Below are 23,154 nucleotides of genomic sequence, written 5' to 3' on the forward strand. Positions count from 1 at the left end.
CTCTCTACCTCTCCTCATGGCTGAGAGCTTTCTCTTCGCCGCTATCCACCCCGCTGCTCTTCCGCACAGGCGATCTCCTCTCATCAGATCACCTGCCGCTGATCTCCCTGGCTCCGATTCGCACCGCCCCAAACTTCGCAGCCAGCTCCCAAAGAGGTGGTAGCACACGGTAGCAGCGCTCGCAGAAGCAAATGGAGCACTGCAATATCAAATACGTCAACTTTTAAAATAAAAAACGATGTAAAATTAAAGGGGTACTAACAGGGTTCATAACAGCAAGCTATTAATGTGTGGCTGAAAGGAGCTCAGTCCTGACAAATCCCTTTTGGTGGGGGATAAAAGCTGCACCCTCGTGCTTAGTCTACACAGGGCCTTGCACAGAAGGGAACCACGCACAACAGCTGGATTATATTGTTAGCTAAAGACAGTGATGAAACCAAAAAAGCTAGGCTGTCGCAAGCTAATAGAAGAAAACAAAACCAGGCACTTTTAAAAATGCAATCATTCTTCTACAATTGGCAGTGGCATACAGACAGATTTTCAGGCCAGCATTAGACACATCTGCTTGCCTACTTTCAAAGCAGAAAACCCTGTACTCTTTAGTTATGAAATACAATTTTCTGTTTAGTCCACATAGCTTTTATTGCCCCAATCCCCCTTTGTAGCCAGAGCCCTTGCCCAGCTGACCTAATAGAGGATTTTTCCCACCCTGCCACACATAGTTTGAATCTTCTGCATTAACATCAACCAAGATATATACTCCTCTTCCTCATTTCATCTCAGCTCCAATTTTTGTTTTTGCCTACCGAGTTATCTGGGACTGCACAGTATCACTGACACCAAAACATGGTGCAACACAGCTATAGCATTCGTCCAAGGTTAGCTGACATCTAACATACCCTGGTAGACACTGCCCAGCCTCTGACCAGTGAGCACACGTGCACGCAGCTAACAGCCAAGGTAGGTTGCCAGAAATAGATGCAGAGGGTACATTTTGCGGGGCCAAGCCTGCTACAGAATTCTGCCCTCGGCCAGCCTCCCTCACCAGAGGACCAGACCACAAGTGTTGATAAATTCATGAAAAGGACATCACTAACACAACCAGCAAATTTCCCACTAGAAACGGCAGTCAGCAAAGTTTGGTTATTTTCAGGTGTTTACAAAATTGGCCTCTCATTTATCCAGGTGAACCGATCTCAACCTGCACTGCCAAGGTGTTGACACCCACTTTATTTCAGCATCTTTGTGTTTTTGCCAATAGAAGGCACGAAGAATCTCTGTTTACAAAATCACTGTAAGCTGGAGCATGAAGGGAACACACGGTTGCTGTTCAGAACAAGGCACCAGCACACCACGTGCTGGCCCAAGGCCTTTGCTCTAAAAGGCACTTGTTTGTTACTGTGAAACCCATGTCTCTCCCACTCATTAATCTTTAAAACAATAGTTTAATTGCTACCAGCAACACATACTTGCTTACTACCAAATAGATAACGATTAACTGTGTTCCAGTCACGCTCTTCAGCAAGAGGCAAGTTTCAGATGTTTCCATTCTTTTAACAACATCACACGGTTCATTTGCTGTGCAAAGTACAACAGGGAACATGTTTAAAAACACGAACTTTCCTCCATCAGTCACCCAGCAGAGTTGCTGTATCAGTGCCTGTCTTCAGGGATCACTGATCGCAGTGACCACACCGCAGCATCCTGCATAAGCTTCTGGCAGGGATGAGGACAGCAGGATGACCACCCGTTGAGTGCGGCATACCTGTCTTGCCCACCACTGTAGTGGATTCAATAATTCAGACGCCTACAAGGTAAAAGCTGTTAAGGGCTCGCGGCATTCACAGTAACTAGTCGCTGAGTGCTGCTATTTTGGCTCCAGTTTTCGTCAACCTGTTTCAATGCAGCTGGCAGCCAGTAACAAGAAGAGCAGCCCAGACATCAACACAAGGGCCCATAATGCTGAACATCCTAATAACAGTCTTGATACAGGCACAGCTGCACCCCCAGCAAATCTGCGGACAATACTAAGTTAGAGGAGGTAGTTGAAGAGGCAAATGGCAGAACCTCAACCCCGATTGACCTTGTGAAACTCAACTGGGCCAAGAGAAACCTCACAAGGTTCAACAAGGAGAAATGTAGAGTCCCGCACCTGCGGTGGAATAATCCCATGATCAGCACAGATGGGAAGATCAGCCCTGCCAGAAAGGACCTGCGTGTTACAACAGGTGTCAGGCTGAAAAAGCTGACAACATGCACTCCTGTTGTAAGGCAAACCACGTGCTAGGCTACATTAAGAGGGCCACGGCTGGCCAGTCATGGGAAGTTATCATTCCTCCCCACTCAGTGCTGGTGAGGTTGCACACTGAATACTACATCCTGGCCCCCCAGTTCAAGAGGGATGTCAAGACAGGGTCCAGAGGCCTACGATGACTCCTACAAGGAGTGCTGAGGGATGTGGGCTTTTTTAGTCTAGCAGGCAAAAGACTAAGGCGTAATCTAATTAGCTGCCAGCTAAAATTTGAAGGGGAACTGCAAAGATGACAGAGTGACATGAATGCTTCTCAGCCGTACTGGATGATGTAACATGGAGCAACAGCCACAGATGGCAGCTTAGAAGTTCAGGTTGCACATTAAGTAAGTCTGTCTTACCAGGAGGGCAGTGTGACCCACAGACAGGTTACCCAGAGGGGTTACAAATCTCCATCTCTGGTGGTTTTCAAGACTTGGCAAAGCCATGGTTGATACAATCCAGCGATGGTGACAGTTCTGCTTTGAGCTGGAGGTTGGGATTAGATGACCTCCAGAGGTCCTGTACAGCCAGCATTTCTATCAAATACCACCATGTTTTCTTACAGTTTCTCAAAAAACAAAGAACATAGTGGCAAAAAATTTGCAGTGATACTGAATTCTCAGGCCCACGCATTTATTTTCTTGAATAATCAGACTAGTGGTGCAGTTGGGGGGTGGGGATTTTGTTTGCTTTTTTTAAGGACCATGACCTTCCTTTCCCCTCTCCCTACAGACTAAAAACTGCAAGATAAACCAGAACTGAGAGGTAGTAAAAAACCAGAAACTCCTTCTTGCTATAGATGCTTATATCCCATGTACAGATGCTTATAAACAACTTATAAAATCCAAAGCCTCGGGAGTGACCTCATTTTGGCAGATCTCTGAGGCTTTGTGAGCTATGTATTAATCTGTGATGACTGTTTGTATTACTGACAGACAATACAGTCTCTCAAGAGTCTGAAACACCCTTGCATTCTTTAAGCTGTTTATTGAAAAGCTATAAAGTTGTGCATAGGTTAAAATTTGCTTTTTCAACAGCAGATTTGAAGATTTTTATTAGGGTGGAGAAGGCGAAGGGGAGGAGAAGGTGAAAATAAGCCTTGCTAGAGCTTTTTGGAGCACAGATCGTTTCCTCCCTCCTGCACAACTAATGAAATGCCTGTGGAAAATAATAACCAGATGTCCCTTAGTCTCCGCTTTTGATTAGGTGTCTTGTTCTTGTGCTGGGCTTTTTGGTACCATCCATGCATCCACCCCTCCCTCCTCTTCTAACAGCTTAATGTTATAGAACTGACCTGACTCCTGGCTCTGTTTTATTTTCCTGGTAAACCTGTAGTCTATAAACAGGTCCAGGAAATAAAAGCAGACCTACAAAGCATGTTTTGAGAGGCATCTAGCTGTGTGCTGAAGTTAGGCGATATGTGTAACTCCCTTAAGACAGGATCACAAGCTGTATTCCAGGAGACAAAAAGTTCAGGGCACAACCAGCAGCTCACTTCATTAGCTACTGCTGTTACCAGCATACAGACAGTTGGTCTCCTCAAAGACAGAATCCCACTTCCCTTCTTTAGGAGCTATGGAAGGAAATGAGAAAGAAACTATCTAAACATACAATCTCCTTAAACACTGTTAAGGCCAAGGCCGGACTGGACAAAAAAAATCCGCTGCCAGCCCTTCTCTGTTCTCTGGTGGCTCCCATCTAGGCTGTACACTAGCATCTTGTGCAACGAGGGCAAGAATGTCACCGATGTGAATGTGAGCCGATTATCACCACTGTGCACTCAGTCATTTGAAGCCTACAGGACTCCTTGCTGTTTTTAATTGATCTAGCTCCTTGCCTCACAGGAGTAGAGAGACGATGCTCATTTGGGCATGGAGATTGTATGGGAGATACTACACCAAGCCTTTTGGCCCTCCCTCATTTTTCATGAGGTTGTTGTGAGATGCTGGTCTGCTTGGAGTTACTCACATTAATTAAGGAGTCTATGGCACCAGAATATGACAAATTGTTCATCCTAATGCCATTCAGACACAGGCTTGTTAGTTGTGCATTTCTTTGTGGCCAAAATTATAAGGCTGCTGGCTTCTGGAAGATGGAATCATAGAATATGTACAGGTTTTTCCTCTCCAAAGTAAAACATCTTATTAAGAGAGAAAAATATCAAGATAATCCTCCCTCCAGTATGCACCTGCATTCTGAGAGCTTAGGCAGTGACTCAATGAGTCTAGGGTTTACAGCTGGTTTCTAGGTTTACAGAGGCTCAACACGCTCACCTGCACCTCGCAGTAGTCTCCTTCACTGAAATCAAATACTGAAGCAAGGAACAAACTCCCACAAATACACGCTGCAAGATATACATCGCCTGCCTTAGTGGATTTTACTAATTATCCGAGATAACGTTCAGCACATACAGATGCAACAGATACATTCAGAAGAAACACGGGATCGTTGTCTCACCTAATTGCCACCAAAGCAGGAAATGTTTGTAAGTAGAAGTTTCCAGAGGGTTGGCAAGGGATTGACAGCCTGGTTCTGAAAGCACGTCTTGTGCATGCATGCATACCGACATAAGCAAAGACAAGACGCATGGGCAGGAGTTTCACCTGAGCGATAGGCTGTTCTGGACGTGTTCTCCCAGTCCCCAGAAAGCCTCACACCCACCAGCAACTGCCCATCCTCAATAGCAAGGACATGCTCTGGAAGAAAGGCCCAGGCTGACCTTGTACATCTTTGACTGCACGCTCACAGCTACTTTTGTGACAGTCTTTTTCCTAAGGGATCTGCTGAAGATAATTAATCTCTTGACCCTTCAGTTTTTTTCCTAGTGGAATTATACAATTCCACAGCACATGTGAATAACAGGCTTGCTTCACTTAAAGGAAAAGTGGGGGGTGTTGTCCTGGACAAATGAAGGGCTAAGTCCATTCCTTGAAGGAAAAAAGTCTAGGTAGCAGCAGGAACAGACAAAATTTCATTTCCACTTCACAGCAATAAAATCCTACTTTAAGAACAAACCATTAGCACCCTTTGCCAAGTGGAAAAAACACCAGACATCAGAAGCAGACACAGCTAAAAAAGACGGACATTTCTTCCACATTCTGGCAGCAAAAATTATTTTCTAACAGTAGAATTGCAAGTTTGCTGCAATTAAGAGAGATTTTTCTTACAGAAACTGAGTCAATGCACAGCCGTTCCCACACATGCTACAGAGGAATTAAGACTCTTCAGATAATGTTTTTCAGCCAGAACAGACAAGAGCTCATAAATTTGTACTGTTTTACTAGAAGTCATAATGAAAAACACCCAGAAGGCAGTAACCAACATCCATATCAGATTTATTTTGGCAGCAGCCCCTAGCTTGAGCATTTATCACTTCATAATAAACTCCCACCTATTTAGACCACTGTACACAATAACGATTGGGGTAGCTGAACAACTTCCAAAAAGTTGGAAGACTTGTGCTGCCTTCAGCAGTCATACCTGAGCGATTAGCACGCAAAACAGGTACATAGGATATCACCCTGACCTCAAGTCACCCAGGCTCAAATGCCAGCTACTATTTTTAACAGATGATCCTGTCTGTGGCTTACAATCTCTTGAAATAGCCTTTACTAGTGGCCAGAAAAGATTGGGAGAGGAAATAGTGAGAGAGAACAAAGCAAGGCAATCTTTCCTTTAAATTATTGGGGGTTTTTCAAATGCTGTAGATTTGCCTCTTGGCAATAGCTATGCAAAGTGCTACAGCTATGCAAAGCTATCTAAATCTCTTGTTTTTTGCCAAATTGGAGAGGATGCAAAATGATGTTAATCAAATCTTCAGACAACAACAGAGGAAAAAGGAATTCATCTCTATTTTCACATCACAGCACCCTTTGGGAACTGCTTACACCTTCTTGCCAGTTCCAGCATCTGCCATTGCATCTGTGATTAAGCATAATAGCCAGATCACCTGTATCACTACTTTCTGCCTAAATCAGCTGACATCTAACAAAAAAACCCCAAACTTTCCTGCCCTAGCCCTCTCCTTGTTACTCCAAAGAATGGAGGGCATTTCTACACCAACTTACCCCAGTATTCCAATATTTCAGACCTACTTGCACAACACTTCCAGTATTTCACAACAGAAGAAGAACACGAAAAACCATTCTTGAAGGGTAGGGAAAATAATTAGTTCATTGCATTCCTGACAGTTAATGGAGAGGAGGTTGAACAGCTAGCTGGCTTTGTATTGCTGCCATCCAGAACAGCTAAGAACTGATGGATGCTTTGTGGGGTTGGAGGAAGTGGGAGAAAGAGACACCAAAAAAGAGAAAGTAATTTTTTTTTCATCTCTTCTAGATAAATTCCTCAAAACACTTAGTTGAAAACAGTATTTTCTTCTACTTCTGGGAAGAAAAGCAGAAGAGGGAAGAACCTCTAATTTACAGTGCACAGCTAACAAATTTAAATAATGGAGCCCTCCAAGGCACATCATCTACTAATGACAAAAAGACCAATTACAGTTTTTGCATCAATAGCTTATATAAACTAATCATCCATCAAGAGAATAGTGCTCACATAAAACAAAAATGTAGGATGTATAAATACCAACCCAAAATAACTAGACCTATTCACTAAGGCATAGAAAGCATAGATAGACACAGGTGGTCTAACTTTTAGAGGGGGTACATATATGCGCAGAATTTATTGATACAGATATTTCAACAACCAAGTAGCTAAAAATTAGTTCCTACTATCCAAAGGTGCCAAGAACATAGTATTTGCAGATGGGTTTGCTACAGATGCCACCTAGTCTCCAGGAAATAAGTAACAGAGCATTAAATATGAATCAGGTAAGGATTTTGTTCAGTTCATCTGTGAAGTAGCAGCTGTTAGCGTTCCCAAACACGGGGCAGATTTCCAGCTGCTCAGAATTAAGAGGGTAGAAACCTGCCAGTCACACTGACCTACTATCCTGCATTAGCAGGGCTGATGGGAAGACAAACGCATGAGGGAGCTTTCCTTCACAGATCGGATCTTTGGCGTAACTTTTCAAATCCGACCAGGCAACATCTATTATCTTCTCAGCAGTTTAAGGACAGCTAGTTTGAGACACTCAAATATCACACTGCTCAACTAAATGACAGAGCCAGAACACAGATGTAAAACTGAGGTCTTAAAGTTTAAGACAATAAATAACAATGCTAATAAATCAGCCAGGCAAAACCCAGCTGGTTGACCCAGGTAAGTCTCCCTGAGCTCCCTGCTTCCTAGGCTTCGTCACAACTTTGGCCTGAAGGAAAATGCAACAGAACCATAATTCAAGACTTAAAATACAGGTTTTAATCATTCAGGTGGAGCAAACAGAACACACCGAGCACAAACTCCATCTGGCAGCAGTGAAACACTGAGCCGTATGTACCTGAACGTGAGGTAGCAACTCCTCCACGCTACTCACAGGGTTTCAATCACAACTGTGCAAACATGACAAGAGAGCATAAGAGGCACTCCATCAAATTTTGAGTGCAGCAAAACATTTTCTTTACTTAACCCAAAGTGCATCCTACTTTGGAAATAAAGTTTATGAAACATGAAGTCCAGGAAGTGACTCCTCACCCTCAATAATAAAATTACTAATGTCAAGATTCCCTTGCTTGGCTTATTTCCTCTTCAGGCAGATGCCTGGCCCCACAGACAGCCATGCACCATGTGGAAAGGGAGATTAATATACTGACAACGGCCCTTGGGACCACAGCAACGGGAATTCCACATTTCACAAGAGGACTGACGTCACATCGACATGGTTTCCTAAGATTTAACGATGTGTTTCGTAACAAAAAAATGAAAGAGTTGATGGGAAGAAGGGGTTCAACTCTAGAGCAAGTCCACAGGGAGCAGAAAGGGAAAAAGGACACCCAAAACTTCTTAGGCCATCAGGTACAACCCGCAGCCTCCGTGCTTCATCCTTCTAGGCACCACTTCATGCACAGCTCACCTACATTTCATCTTACCATTCCTTTACAGCGCTGGGCTCCCCAGTTGCCCACATGGCAACCTCCATGTCTCCTTTCCCCTTGGAGCACCCCAGCCATCTCTTCCCAGGCAAGGCTCGTGCTGCCTGCCTGCCTCCCTCCCTCCCATGCCTGGCCTGCCCCAGCGCTAACCGAGGCCATCGCATCAGCCTCTGCTCCACAGACAAGACAAGCTTCTCAATCACCAACAGGTAAGTCCCAGTTCGGGAAGGGAGCTGCTCCCCTGCCTCTGAGTGGCCTCTCCACCCCACCAGCCTAAGTAATCCAAAACCGAATCACAGCCATTTCTGTATGGTTGATTTACACACCTGGGGAGCAAGCTCCATTCACCCCATCGTCCTAAACCAGAAATTGTTACCTCCTTTATCCTCACACTACTGTGAGGCTCCCCAAGAGCCACCAGTGCAGCTGCAGTACAGCATCTTCAATTAAAAGGGCAAACTATCAGCACGGGCAGACCACAAGTAACACAACCTATATTGCCAGCCTAGACTGGTTATTGCAAATGGCTGGAGGAGCAATGTCCGTACAAAATACCTTCTGCTGGCTCCACCGTGACAAACATGGGTGGAAGTACTGTTAGGAGCTACGGCAGTTACTGGCCCCACGCTGACAGGAGTTGTTCTCATTCGATCAAAGGGGCACTTCTGCACACATCACTTTCTACTGATTTCTCCATATATAAAGTCAACAAACTGTAAGAGAGACCAGAATTAACAGTCCATTGCCAGCAGTGCTGCACAATCATTACTTACCAGTGACAATGTAACACCAAACTATAGCCACAGAAATCAGTCAAGTGCTCTGGGCGTTTGTGTCTTTTCTTAAACAGCTGGAAGGATTTGTAGAAGGTTTGTCAAAGTCAATTTTCAAGTTTCTGTATCCTTGCTTTGAAAAATGTGAATCTACCAGATAGTTTTTTGGTTTCTAAACAGTTAAACCAGAAACACTCCTCAGCCAGGCAAGGTCAGTTGGTTGTTCCGCTGTAACTGTGCCAATAATTTTGCTTTTTACTAGCTCCATGGCAAGTTGCCAAACAGCACTGCAAGTCTGTCACAGTTCTGCTGACATTTAATTTCTGCTTCTCAAGTTCCCTGTCCCTCCACCTTTTTTGCCAAGATAAGCTTACCAGATAATACGAATCAGTCGTAACTCCTTGTTGTCTTAAACATGAGCATCAGGACTTCAGCTCATAAAAGTAGGATCGAAAAGGAGATTCCTTATGACATGGCTACTTCCAATATATACACTGATGGATAACATATCCAGTACCTAAGAACCCGAGGGGAAGACCTGGATATCCACCACTGTTGGATCTGGACCCCACAGCTGTCACACACACTCAGTGCTGCCCTCCTGACCACAGCAGAACCAGCTGTTGTGATCCCATTAACTCACACTCACTGAGCAAATTTGGATGGGAAACTTGGGTGCTACAGGAAGCGACACTGGCAAGACCACAGTTTCCAGCTCCTAATTAATTCTTAAGAGCGACTGGCAGTTTCAAACCTCCAAGTTATATGAATTTTAAAAGCTTTTGTCTCCTGAGCTAAGGAAGTTACCACCTGTAACTTTCCACATTTGCCACACTACTTTCGGACATCTCAAGCTGAACACCTAGAAAGTGAGATGCAAATGGCCACTTTGGAAAGTTTTGTTCATTTCTAGGCACTGCAATCCCGACTTCTGCAAAGAATGGTAACAGTCTCATCTGCTGAGGAAGACTCTTCCAACTAGGTGAGTGTGCTCTTATCTGCTTACACCCCTCCCACCTTCACCATCAAGTGGCTCAGTTCCTCCTCAGTTCCAGTTCTGCAAGATTACAGCAGCTCCTTTTCATCCTGATTCACTTTGGATACAAGACTCATTGAACCACCTGATGCAGGATTCACCCGACAACTTCCAAATGGCTAAACAACCCAAGATGAGATGTCTGAACTTCCTCTGCATTTAAGGAGGAGGGACATATTTCAGAAGGCTTTTCACATGCACCTACCTCTCACCGCTGATTACAGTCAGTGATTAAGGGCTCAAATTATTATTTTAGACTGGGTTCCAAACACTTCAGTAAGTAAAGTTAATCAAGGTGAATCCTATACACCCACATTGGTCTACTGGTGTCCACGATTAACTTCTGACCCTACTGGTCAAATCCAACCAAAATTCACATTTGAGAGAGGAAATGATTCCCAGTGGTAACTGGGTTCCCCTAAGTTTTGTGAAGACAGGCAGAATGGAGCGCCAGGATCTGAATATCTGAAAGCTCACCCCTAATAATTCTTTACTCTTTAAGCTCATTTCTTCAAACAGATGTGGCAATCCAGTATAAAATATTACATGAGAGAAAGATTATTAGTGAGGTGAGAGGAAGGAGCTCTACTACATAAGAAGTCGCAGTGAACAGGACAGGTTAGCTGTCCCTGCTGAACACAATCTGTTTGTCCATGAACTGCATTTCCTCTCAGAACTTCAGCAGGGAAGAACCGTTGTACGTACCAATTCCAGCATGTTTTTCCAAGCCTTTTGAGATAAAAGGGTGCTGCTTAAGAAAGTGTGCCAACAACATGAAAAGAAGAATTAGTTGTAAAACTGAACCAGGAGGAGTGACCCAAGAGGAAGCAGAACATGCATACCCTTCAACATACTGCTCTCTGAACAGTTGCTACAAATGGGTCCCTTAGTGAAAGATACATACAAATATGACCTAGCACAGATCTTTCATCTGGTTTTGCCTGAAACAAGTTTTCTGACATTCTTTTGTAAAAGCTAAATGAGATAGGGGGGAGGGGGGAATATTACAAAGCAAAACCGTGTCCCTCCCAAATAACTTCAGTACTAAAGCGGAGCAAAGTATCCACACCTACTCCCAACCTGAGCCAGTACTGGGGACTAAAACTTAACTCCTCACTCTGCAAAAAAAATGCTCAGTAATAGGAGCTAAAACTTAATTAAAAGCAACACTCCCACAGCTCTTATTCAGGTCAGGGTCACTACAAATGCATGGATTGTTTTATTTGTGGGGGTGGGTGCGAACATGTTTTTATCAGATCTTTTTTCCAGCAGAAGCAAAGCAGAAAGGCAAGTCGTCCTGTTCAGTTTGTCCCTGGGTTCACAAGTGATGACGTACGGCTAACAGTGTTTTAATGGCACCTCTCACCCAATGACTCCAAAGTGCTTTTACTTCTCTTAACGAACTTGGCTTCACAGCAGCCTGACATCTCCATTTTACATGGGAACTAAGAGAGAGATGAAGTAATTTATCTACACCATGCAGCAGCACAAAATCGGCTCCTACCAGCCCAGTGATTTATGCAATAGACCAACTTGCTTTTGCACAGCATCCTGTCCCAGAGCATGCTGTCGCAAGGGAGGCAACACACTTCTCAAACTCTATTACCTCAGACACTATTGTGCAGGCACTTTCCAGCCCCAGCTGTGCAAAATGCTAAGTCAACAGTGGCTTAAGCCACTCCTTACCTCACAGGCTCAAGACCTACACTGTTGTTTACATCATTAAGGTTTCCTGGCAACTTCACCCTTCTTCCCCACTACCTTCAGGCAAGAAAAGTCTAATCCTCTGACTAGTCAGCCAGGGAAGCAGATTACTAGGAAAAAACCAAACCAAAACAAACTAACAGACATGGGAAGATTGATCTTCCCAGCACTTTGAACCTGGACCACCTCCACCTTCTGGATTATAGGAATTTCGTATTGCTGCAACATGGTCATTGGTGTGTACATACACAATCCTCCTCTATACGCCAAGACTCTTCCATCAAACATGTGCGTTATGACATAAGTTAAAGAACAACGTGAACAGACGATATGCCAAATGCAAAAAAAATTCTTGCAGCAGAAATGCATTAAAATTTTATTAACAACAAATTTGGATCAAAATGCTCCAAAACAGTCAGGTGTGCCTGCAATCAACACAAAAGGCCCACGACTATACCAAACAAGGAATCACAACAAAGCTGTCTTGGCAGAAGTTGCATGAAATCTACAAGGGCAAGAATACTAGCCCGCTCTCACTTCAGTCTCAGCAAAGCCAAATATTACCGCTTTGGTGCCAACAGACAGCATCCCAATTCCCCATGCCACCACTTGAGAGGGCAAAGCACTCAAATCCTAATGCTAAGGGGCCACTCTTCATTCAAAGCAAGTTTCACCCTGAGACAGGCCAAGCTGAAGTTCCCTTGGCATACAGTACACAAACAAGATGCTACAGGACTTTTGCATGGGAGAATTAATTTGTTTGGAATTCACCATCTTCTACCAACACAGGATTGCACCAGATGGGGATAAAGGTGAGTAGACAAAAGGGCTCAAGGTCCTAAAGCTTCTCCAGGGAAGTATTTGAGTTGGAGACCTGTTTTTTGCTGACCCCACATGCAATGACCTCACACATTTTTAATGGGTTTTATCTTAATAGATAAAAAAAGTATTTCCAAAAGAGAATCATGCTGGTGCCAAGTGAAAGCAAGCTCCTCAATATGACTAAATACAGCTTGCATCAGGCAACTCACCCTACAACTGACATCTTAAATGCAAGTAACTCTGGACAACTGCATTTCTGCCAAACTAGATGTCATTAATTATGCAGTTCTTTGTTCCCAGAAGACTTCAATTTATAGGTCATATTTTTACTTCCCTTTACTGAGAACAAACAAGAATCTACACTTCCCCTTCTCTTACAAGTACAGTCATGCATTTTTCCCTTATTGTTTAATTAAAGCTGTTTCAACGACCGAGAACCTTGTGCCTATGGCAGCCTAAAGGCTCTAAAATAACTGTAAAGACAGGAGGAGGAAGACAGGCTTCATAGCCTAGATGTTATTAGAAAATTGAACAGAAAAATACCAAGCTGTTCCCATGCTTTCTCTACAGTTTTACAAATCAAAGTAAAAAGAAAGATGCAGACTGGCATCTAGACATACTAATATTCTGGTACATTCCTCCAGTTTCATATTTGCCTACCCATTCACCCCTCCTCCCCACTTTAATATAGCAAATTTGCTCCCAATTAAACGGAAGTATTCTAGACTAAATTAAGACTAGAAAAATTCTTTAGGCAGATGCTTTACTGATGATTGGTACCAAGCTTTCCAATCTCCTGGTTTCCAGATAGATTCACTGTCCTTCAATGCTAATGTTCCTCTTGGCCCTCACATTTTCTATTTCAAGATTTTATTAGACAAAGAGCCAAAGGGAAACCAGAGACCATCTTCCAGCTCTGCCTGCTGAGCAGATACAAAGAAGGAGCCCTGTTCCATGACTGGCTCCATAACAGAAAATGGAAAAAAGATGAACAGTTAGAAGAGGAATCCCTGCTTAAACAAACAAACCAACCCCCCCAAAACACAAAACACCCACCCCCCCAAAAAACCACCCCCACCCCCCAAAAAAAACCCAAATCAACCAACAAGGTTCTCAAGGAATTAAAAGAAAATTGAGTGTGCAGCAAATTAGCAGATCTGGTGGTATAAGTAGCATTTAAACCTAGCTAATGACCGAACGGATTGGGAGAAAAATATGGTTCTCTCTAACAAGCCCAATACCCAAATAGTGATTCTACAAATCTAAGGACCTTAAGCAGTTTGGGGTTTTTTAGTGCTCTTGCAAAGCACCTTTGAACCAGCATGACTGAACGGACTTCAGTGGCAGTAAAGATCCGGGAATTAAAAGAAAAAAAAAAAAAAAAAAAAAATCCATTTTCAGGACATAATCTGCTGCCAGCTGCAGGACAGAGGACAAAGTTCACTCTCAGTGCCTGATGTTACAAACCTCAAAGTCATCTGATTTTTTTGTACTGCAGAGTACACATTTCTACCATTGACTTTTCCAAGTGTAACTCTTGAAGTCCTATGCATTCTGTGCCTTACACAGCTATTTATAGTAATAAAGTATAAAATCATACTTGAGGCAGGGTTTTGGAGACTTTTTTTTTTAATTGAACACACTAATTAACACAATATAAATAATTATTTGATCTTACTTTGTTACTAACTTCCTCTCTTTGCTCTAGCTCACTACCAGTTTATCTCTAGCATACACCATAGGCCCCATGAACAGGGATTGCTTTCAGGGAAGTTACAGACGAGTAGTAGATACCGTGCTTACTGTGCTTTAAAGCAGTTTACCTATTTACCACGCCACTGCTAGTCTGGAGGATTAAGCCCAATAATCCCCACACATCAACCTCAGCGCCCGAGACAACAGCTCCAAAACAATGCCGTGCAATTTAAAGGATCAACGTGGCCACATACTATCTTGCATGCCACATCCCGTCAACCCTATTCCTGCTTCATCAGCTTTCAAAGCAATGAAGCTTGCATTCACGCCTCCCTTTTCTATGCCTTGTTCTGAGGATGTATTCTCTTAGAGTCATAGAATGGTTTGGGTTGGAAGGGACCTTAAAGGTCATCTAGTTCCAACCCCCCTGCCATGGGCAGGGACACCTTCCACTAGACCAGGTTGCTCAAAGCCCCATCCAACCTGGCCTGGAACACTTCCAGGGATGGGGCATCCACAACCTCTGTGGGCAACCTGTTCCAGTGCCTCACCACCCTCACAGTGAAGAAGTTCTTCCTTACATCTAATCTAAATCTACCCTCTTTCAGTTTGAAGCCATTACCCCTTGTCCTATCACTACCTGCCCTTGTAAAAAGCCCCTCTCCAACATGCCCTGCCTTCTCTTACCCTGCGAGTTTACCTTCTGCCTCCTGGCACACACCTACACTACCTTTCTCATCCCTCAACCTCATCCCCTACCGCTTTTTACAAACAAAGTCCTCCTCCTGTAATTTTTATATATTTCACATGTGCTACTCCATCTCTCTTTCACTCTCCCCTTGAACACAGTCGCATCCCGGTCACCCAGCCACAGATGCCGCTCCACACATACTTCCAGCCGAGCACAGAAGCAGCACCCTTCCCCTACTTCTGCCCCTCCCTGCCTTGAGACAAAATAGAAGCAGCACCCAGGAACAGCCTCCCTCTTGGGGAAAAAACAAAGACACCAGCAGAACCCATCACAGACACCGAGCAGAAGCACTGCCTAAGCCACCACACACTCAACTGTCAGCTACTTTTTCCCTAAGGTGAGAAGCTGCCTGACATCTCACAAGCTTTCTCACTTTCCCCACAGCCAGTAGATCACACTCTTACTTCCACTCCTCATCCTTCCCTTCCTCAGTGACACAGGCCCTTTCCAACTAAAAAACCCTATTTTAGGTGCCTATCAGTAATCAAGTAGTAGTTGGGGCAAGGGAGTTAAGGTCCTGATGACAGTACAGAAAGCAGAGTTCAGTTTCTCTCAAGACCAACACACTTCAGAGCCACATGTAGCACATTCCTGCTTCAGCACAACCTAATCAGCACCTAACCCTGCAGGCTTCCCCAGGTCTGCCCCACTCCGGCCTCTTTCCTAGCAGCTTCCAGTTACAGCCATTTAGCTGCTGAGCATTTTGCTTTAAGAAGAAAAAGCAGATACACGAAGCCTACACTGTATTTTCAGACAATTACAGCTATTGACAGTAAAGAGCAGGGCTCTGAAAGGCCATCGATAATGAGGGGAGAACAGAACTAGTCTTTTGCTATTGATAGTTTGCATCTGCTGTAGCTGTTCCTAGACTGGAGAACACGTGCAGTTGTGGCTGTGAAGAAACACATTTTTGCCATCGATTCACACAGCTGACCTGCAACTCAAGACATAGACCAGTGTCAGTCAAGCGCACAAGCTTAAGATGTTATTAATAGCGGGAAAGCAATGCAATCAGTATGGCCTTTCCAACTACCAGCACAAGCTCACAAGGCAGAAAGTTCTCACCTGCCTGGCCACCCTCCGAGCTTCCCAGTAAGGTTTAGAGTCTTCTACAGCTTTTCCTATCTTCTTTACCAGTTCATCCAGTTTTACCGTTGCTTCAACCAGCACGGAGCGGAACTTCTGGCGCGCATCCTTCAAAACATTGCAGAAAGGAAAGAAAGGACAAAGACAGATTAGAGGTTTAAAAATTATTTCTACCCGTTTGTTCTTACCTTCAGGTTGCTCTTTAGATTCACACACGAGCTGACACATTCAAAACAGTTACTGGCATTTGGACTAAGCCAGAATTTTTCAGTAGAAGTAATAACAGGAACCCAGAACCACATCCGAACGCTACCATCCTGGACACCAAATCCTTGTCTTTCAGAGACAGCTTTTACATAAAGCCTGCGATAGCCTGTGCTCAGTGTCACCTCTGGCAGGGTTTCCCAGAGAGGAATAGCTTGTAAATTAATCGCTCAGCGAGGAGGCAAACAGCAGTGTAACACGTTCTGAGGGGGAGTTCAATGGCAAAGACATCTCATCTAGACAAGGCTAGAATGGGGCCAGCAGGCAGGCCAAATCCCCACAGCAGGCTGGCAATCAGCTGGAATCAGCATCTCCTAAACCTTAGCATGTCGCACCCCTAGTACTGTTCACCCCAGAGACACCATTTCACAACGCAAACAAGGATGGACAGGATCTGCTTTCTGTAGGAAAAACTGGACACTTCCCACATAGTATATTTTCAAGTCAGCTCCTCTTTCCTTTTATAAACACACCCTACTTAACTTCAATAGCAGCAAAAAACTTCCAGGTCGTCGTGGCAAGACTTCCTGCCATAAAAGCCTGTCTTCTCAGCTGTGGTTTGTATCAATGGGTGAAGATGCCTACTCTCCACTTGATTGTAATTATTTACTATATTTAAGAAAAGTAAATTCCAGCTACTTCCAAACTGGATGAGTTGCCCTCCTTACATGATTAGCTGAAGCAATTAAAATAATTTCTCTGCTCCACTGAAATTTCCTCACCTTTAAGCAAAGCGATTCTGATTTCGATCCCAGCATCCAACACAGACTCTAAATCAATTGAATTATTGCAGAGAGATGCAAATTCAGGCTGGGACCTGGCCCAGGATTTAAGGAGATGAAGAGGAAGGGCCATGTGAGCTCTTGACAAGCCTTGTAATTCTAATTAGAGAGCAGGATTTATGCAGACTGCTGGAGTGACATGTTGATTATCAAGAAGCAGCTGGCTTGAAGAAGTGCTCTAATTCAGGAGGTTTTTGTCATTATGGTTGAGGATTTCTAGAAGGCACAACTGTTTATTCATTGGAAGATTCAAAATACATCGGAACCTACCACTATGCTCTCAGAAGTGGAAAAAAACTGCAATAATACATTAGTTTTTACAAAAAAAGCAACATACTTCAGTAAAAGCTGCTTTGCTTCCTTTTTACTGTTATCTAAAACCTTAATCAGCTTCTTTGCTGAAGATAACACTTCCTTTTTAGTGTTATCAAAAACGTTAACCAGCACTGGTTATATTTTAGTCCAATGCAAATAGCTTTAGATTCTTAAGGTAGTCCAATTTATTCTGAGGAAGTATTCAAATAGGTTAACAAGGTCAAATATGGAGAATTAAATGCACATTAAGTTATTATTTTATTAACTCCAATTGAGTCAATAATCTCATTTCTTAGTGAAAGCCTGAATTGTATCATTCAAACAATATGTATCGAGTCAATGATTTTCTCAGTGAGAAGCGTTTGAATATTTTCAATTAAAGTACTGGTCAATATATGGTTCACTGCTCAAAATGAGTTTCACAAGTAACTGAAATAAGACTGCAGGTATGATGACTATATTGCAAGAAAAATGTTAAGTACTGAAGTATATTTAACAACAAAAAAATTTTCCTACAAGTGCAGGAAAAAAATTAAAAATGCATTTCTAAATGAGTAAGCCTGAAGGTTTGCTTTTCACTTTCTTTGGGAAAGCTGCATATTAGAATACTAGTTGTGGAAAGCAAATAGTTAAAGAAAAGACATAAATGTATACACATTAGGTAAAAAAAGCCCTATGCAGTGATTCATCAAAAAATTCAGTTCCTATGTTTGTAAGACAAGCACTTGGAACAAAGAAACCATCACTACCAAATCTATGCTTAGAGATCTACTGCAAATTTATCCATGTAATAATTATGTACACTGTTATCCAACAGGAAAAAGAGGACTAGTCTCCACCTGGAATTAAAAAACAAAACAAAACAAAACCCACCAAGGACAGAGCAGTCAAACTAACAGGAACTTCTATACCCATTAATCTCCCACCAAATCAGATGAAGCACATACAAATTACTGAACTGTAACTAATCCTGTAACTGGCACCCAAGGAGGCACAGGTCTTGCAAATGGTTAAGCACACGGTTATCCATGAGCACAGCCCCACTTCACACAGTAGCTAGTTACACAGATTAGAGAGCTTCAGCTGAAGAATATACTGATGTGAACTTCCAGTTCATCATCTTCCCCAAAAGATGCCTGCTTCCTATTTTGAGGCTTTATTTGGGTCTGACCATACTCATTTTTTCCAGTGAAGAACAGTAACGAAAACCAAAACACCCTGGAACTTTACACCCATGTCATCCATCACATGACTTATTTTAAATTACATTTATTCTCAGGTTCCTGACTGTCAGGAACACAAACCTGCAGGCTCCGCCACCTTCTGCATGAGCGAATACGCAGATGCTCGTACTCTGCTGAGATCAGTCCCCCTACCAAAGGTTTCCACCCACCCACTTTGGACACAGCAACAAGATGCTGAGATCTCTGAAAAGCTGTAATGCCAAACCCATGCCCTCTCCCGCGCTACACGCACCACTTTTACTCTTCACTAGCCCCAACTACACTACAAAAGCAAACGACCCCACATTGTGTATCTACACCGTGTGCATCCACGCCACCCAGCCTCCTCAATCCAAACTGATTCAGCTCGCATGGTCGCAGTGACCACGACTCCTGTCCAGGAGCTATGGCAACATCTCCTACGAGCAGGGGCACAGCTCCCTCCTGGACACGTGCAGCCGCACTCAGCGCATCGGCTCAGCGTGTCGGACCTGCCACGTGCTGGCAGAGCATCTGTAAAAGTCACCACCATTGGGACAGTGCAGAATTCCCCTGGCAGGTGCCCCTGGGGAAGTTTAAGTAAGAAACACAGGTGCAGCAGCTATTTTTACGCTTCACGTGAAACCTGGGAGGTCAGAAGCACCAAGGCAATCGCACCAGGAGCACTGGGCTTGGTGCACTTGCTACTTACGTGACACAAAAAGCGCATCTGTGGTTCACAGGAAGGATGGGCCTGTGATCAAGGCAATAACTTGGGAATCAGTTTAATTCCCTGCTCTCTGTCTGGCTTCCTGTGTTACTGTCAGTGAGACGCTTTGACCCACATGTGAAGTGGTTCAAAGCTATAAATCTTCTTAATAGTGTTTTCCTTAAGAATGCTCAGTCAAAAACTTAGAGGCTCAGGAACAGCACAGCAGTGCAGTTCCTCCATGGTCCCCTGCACGAGGGAAGCCTGATGTCTGTGTTCGGAAGAGAACCACACCACCTTCAACTTACTTACCAAGTTCTCTGGTGTGATGTGCCTCCCTGCAAGTGTTACTATTTAACTGCCAAACTGGTGCTTCATTCAGACCTTTACCTAGCACACGTGGGTAAGAGAGAAAGGAAAAAGCAATTCCTGCAACTTGCTGCCGCATGCAAAACTGAGACAGCGCAGCATATGCCATGCAACTTTTCTAGCACAGTCCTCAATTCCCAGTTTCTGTATTTCAGTTCCTTGAAAGATGGTGCTTTCCCAACAGAAATGCTAGTTATTGATAAAAGCAAGTATGCAGCCTTATGTACAAACCCTGTGAGTCACACACACTATTTCTGGAGGGTTTTTTTTAAAAAAAAAAAAAAACCACACATGGGTTTGTTTTTGTTATCACTGCACTGAATACATACACAGAGCAGATAAACTGTAACAGAAGCAATGCAACTGACAAAAGACATCTCAAACAGCCAGACAACATTTCAAAAGCACATTTTCCTCTCTACTCACTCACAATCTTCCGTGATCATTTTTAAGAACACCTCGTTACTGATTTTGCAAACAGAAAGGCAATATTTAAAGCTGACTGGCTAACATTTCCAACATTTTCTCCCTCCTATTTGCTCAAATGAGATTATGATAAACCTTTTTAAAGCTGGACAAAAGCTCATCAAGGCACTTCACCCTCAACATGTGTCGCAAGGTGCAAAAAAAAAAAAGTGAGAACTTTCAACTGCTACTTAAGTTATAGTCTTAATAACTAGACTCTCACTACCTAGGTGTTTGTCATACACACACTCCAGCAAGCGTAGCACTTCGTGCATCACGTGAACAGCTGCTGATTACTTTTCAGCATCTTGTTCTATGGCTGCAAGAGCTCCACTCTCATCAGCTTTCTTCCTGGACATCCTTAGCACTTTTCTCCCAAATGATAGATTTCACAAGCACAGTTTTAGGGAGCATGCCAGACTTATACCCCACATATGCTTTTGCTGCAATAGTTCATTATTAAAAGCAGATTTTGTTTCCAGTAACTTGCTGTTGGGCAGCTACCTGCTACTGCACCAAAAGAGGGACAACACTTAATGACAGGCTATCCACACAGCAGCATTTTGGAGATCCACCCTCAAATGTGGAAAGAAACTAGAATACAATTTTACACTTAAGCTGCACACGTTGGAGAATAAAACATGCTTGTTTTCCTTTCTCATAATTGATGGTGATGAGCTGGAGTTAGATGCCAGATGACAGGCAAGTAACTATTTCTGCCCATCAAATGAAGCGTGTATTTTCAAACATTTTGCTTTTTAAAATGAACTTAAAACATCAACCAGGTATGAAGCATCTTAATACCAAGCACATCTAAACTTCATTTACAAAGTTTGTCCTATTACCTTGCTGACAATTTGGTGTGCAGAACCTCTGACAACCCATTAAACCAGCCTGGGAGGTGCATGGGAAATGAAATTGCTGACTGAGAGATGGGCTTCATCTACTTGCAAGAGGCAGGCAGTATCCATACCTGCCTTCCTCTGCTACAGGTCTCTATAAAAAAAGCTGCAGAAGCTCATTCCAAAGTTAAAATAGCATCAGGATCAACCATGGCCAAGTGTGAAAGCAGGTAGGCTTCCCAATTAACATTCACACCAGACAGATGCACATGCATGTGCCCAGAAATCTGCCTCAGAGCATCAAACATGTTAATGACATCTTTAACATCTATTTGGTGTCCGAGAAGTTAAAGTAAACCAGACTGACTACCAAACCCTAAAAACAAAGTACAAGGAAGGAGTTAAGTAACATCTCAATTTTAAGCATGGGGAAAAGTTTTTTTTTTCCACACAGCTACTAATTTGCCATCTAAGAACAATCAAAATTGGTATTTGGAAATTGCTCTAACCTCCTCCTTGCAGATAGTTACAGACCAAAACTACAAACACACTGGTATTTTTAGTCCTCTTAGAAGAAAGGAGAGGAAAGCAGGCAGGGGAAGGCACTGGGTGCTCCTTCCAAAACAAGATTTCTCTGCCTAACCTTTTTTCTCTCCCTTAGGCTAGAAACCCATCTCTGCTTCAAGAATGTGAATCAAGTAAAGCCCTTTGACTCACTCAGGCGACAAAATCTTTCCAGAGCCATAGCAGAGGAAGAAGCCTTTCCTTACTCATCCATGGATGAAAGCAGAAGGCAAAACAACAAGCAATCCACACACAGGAGCCATTTCCTATGGAAACAAGTAGATTGTAAAGAGAGACACGGAAAGATTTGTTCTGCTAGTGCTGGACAAGTCCATCATGCACGTATATCGCACTCCAAAAACCAGCAGGAACACCAGCCAGCAAGCTGTTTCTCCCCTATCTGTGTACTCTTTTATGGACACTGCAAAATGCTGCACAGGGGTGCTGATAAGGCAGCAGATGTTTCCACAGATAGACGTTTTCCCATGCCAAGCAGCCATGCTCAGTATGAGATTTCTGCCACCGACAGGCCATTTTTCTAAAACTTGAAAGACTGAGGATTTTTTTTAAAAAGTCTACTTAAAATTCTTGTGCGTGACAGAGTATAAAGCTTGAGCTTTACCCAAACCCAAGTATTTTAGTGAGGAAGTGAGAAGAGCAACTCTAAATAAACTAGCCCTTCCCCTTCTGAGAGGGGTTCAAATGCTGACAAGACTCACAAGTGAAAGAGCACCATAGCTGATACACCCCTTTCCTTTGACTCTATCCAACACCAACCCAGGGTGACCTTTAGGATAAATCCAGGACTAAAAGTAACACAAAGTCTTGCAGATCAGGACTAGAGGATCGAGGCAAGCATACAAGAATGATCCTAATCAGGCCCTACTCATAACCAGCGTGGCTGAAAGCAGCGCTGTTCAGCTCTAGTTTTCATGTGCCGTTGTCTCCCCTTAACAAACATTGGCAAGCTCATAGCTCCAGCAGCACAAAAACTCTCTCTAACAAAAACCACATTTGGGATAGCTGGGATTCCAGTGGTAATTTTAATGGTATGTGCTGTATTTCCCTTCCCCGCAATGCTGCCAGAGGGTCCCTGGGTAAATTTGTTACATCTGAATTGTACTTTCAGGAGCCAGCCAAAGACATGTAGGAATTAGCCGGACAGGCGACTTGTGCACATTTGCTAAGTACTTTTGCAACTCCTGATGTGAGTTCAGATGGAGATGCATTTCCAATAAACAGGAAAAAAGCTCAAATAGCAAGGCGCCGCTCTAACTTGCTTTTGGCCAAAACATACTTGTATCTCCATCGCAAGATGTTTCCCCCACCTCTTCACAGACACTTCAAACATAAACAGGGACGTCAGAGAAGCCAAGTGTTAAATCCCTCAGAGGACCCTTATCATCCTTGCGCTGTGTCAGTAACACTCAGTGTTGCACTTAGTATGAGGAGCATTATGGATTTTAAATCAAGCCTAATCAAAGATTCA

At 43.4% G+C, this 23,154-nt stretch overlaps 1 protein-coding gene across 3 annotated transcripts in view; it reads right to left on the bottom strand.

The window, feature by feature from the left end:
- The window catches only part of SH3BP5 (SH3 domain binding protein 5), an 84,063-nt gene that overhangs the window by 54,971 nt on the left and 5,938 nt on the right, over positions 1-23,154 (bottom strand). For 2 of the 3 annotated variants that reach the window (XM_069770195.1, XM_069770212.1), the window contains exon 3: positions 16,133-16,261. The exons of the other annotated variant lie outside the window; for it this stretch is intronic. In XM_069770195.1, the coding sequence (XP_069626296.1) occupies positions 16,133-16,261 (129 nt within the window). The remainder of the gene's footprint in view (positions 1-16,132; positions 16,262-23,154) is intronic. 3 annotated transcript variants of the gene reach the window in all.

The sequence above is a fragment of the Haliaeetus albicilla genome, chromosome 2, assembly GCF_947461875.1.
Source record: "Haliaeetus albicilla chromosome 2, bHalAlb1.1, whole genome shotgun sequence".
Lineage (NCBI taxonomy): Eukaryota > Metazoa > Chordata > Aves > Accipitriformes > Accipitridae > Haliaeetus > Haliaeetus albicilla.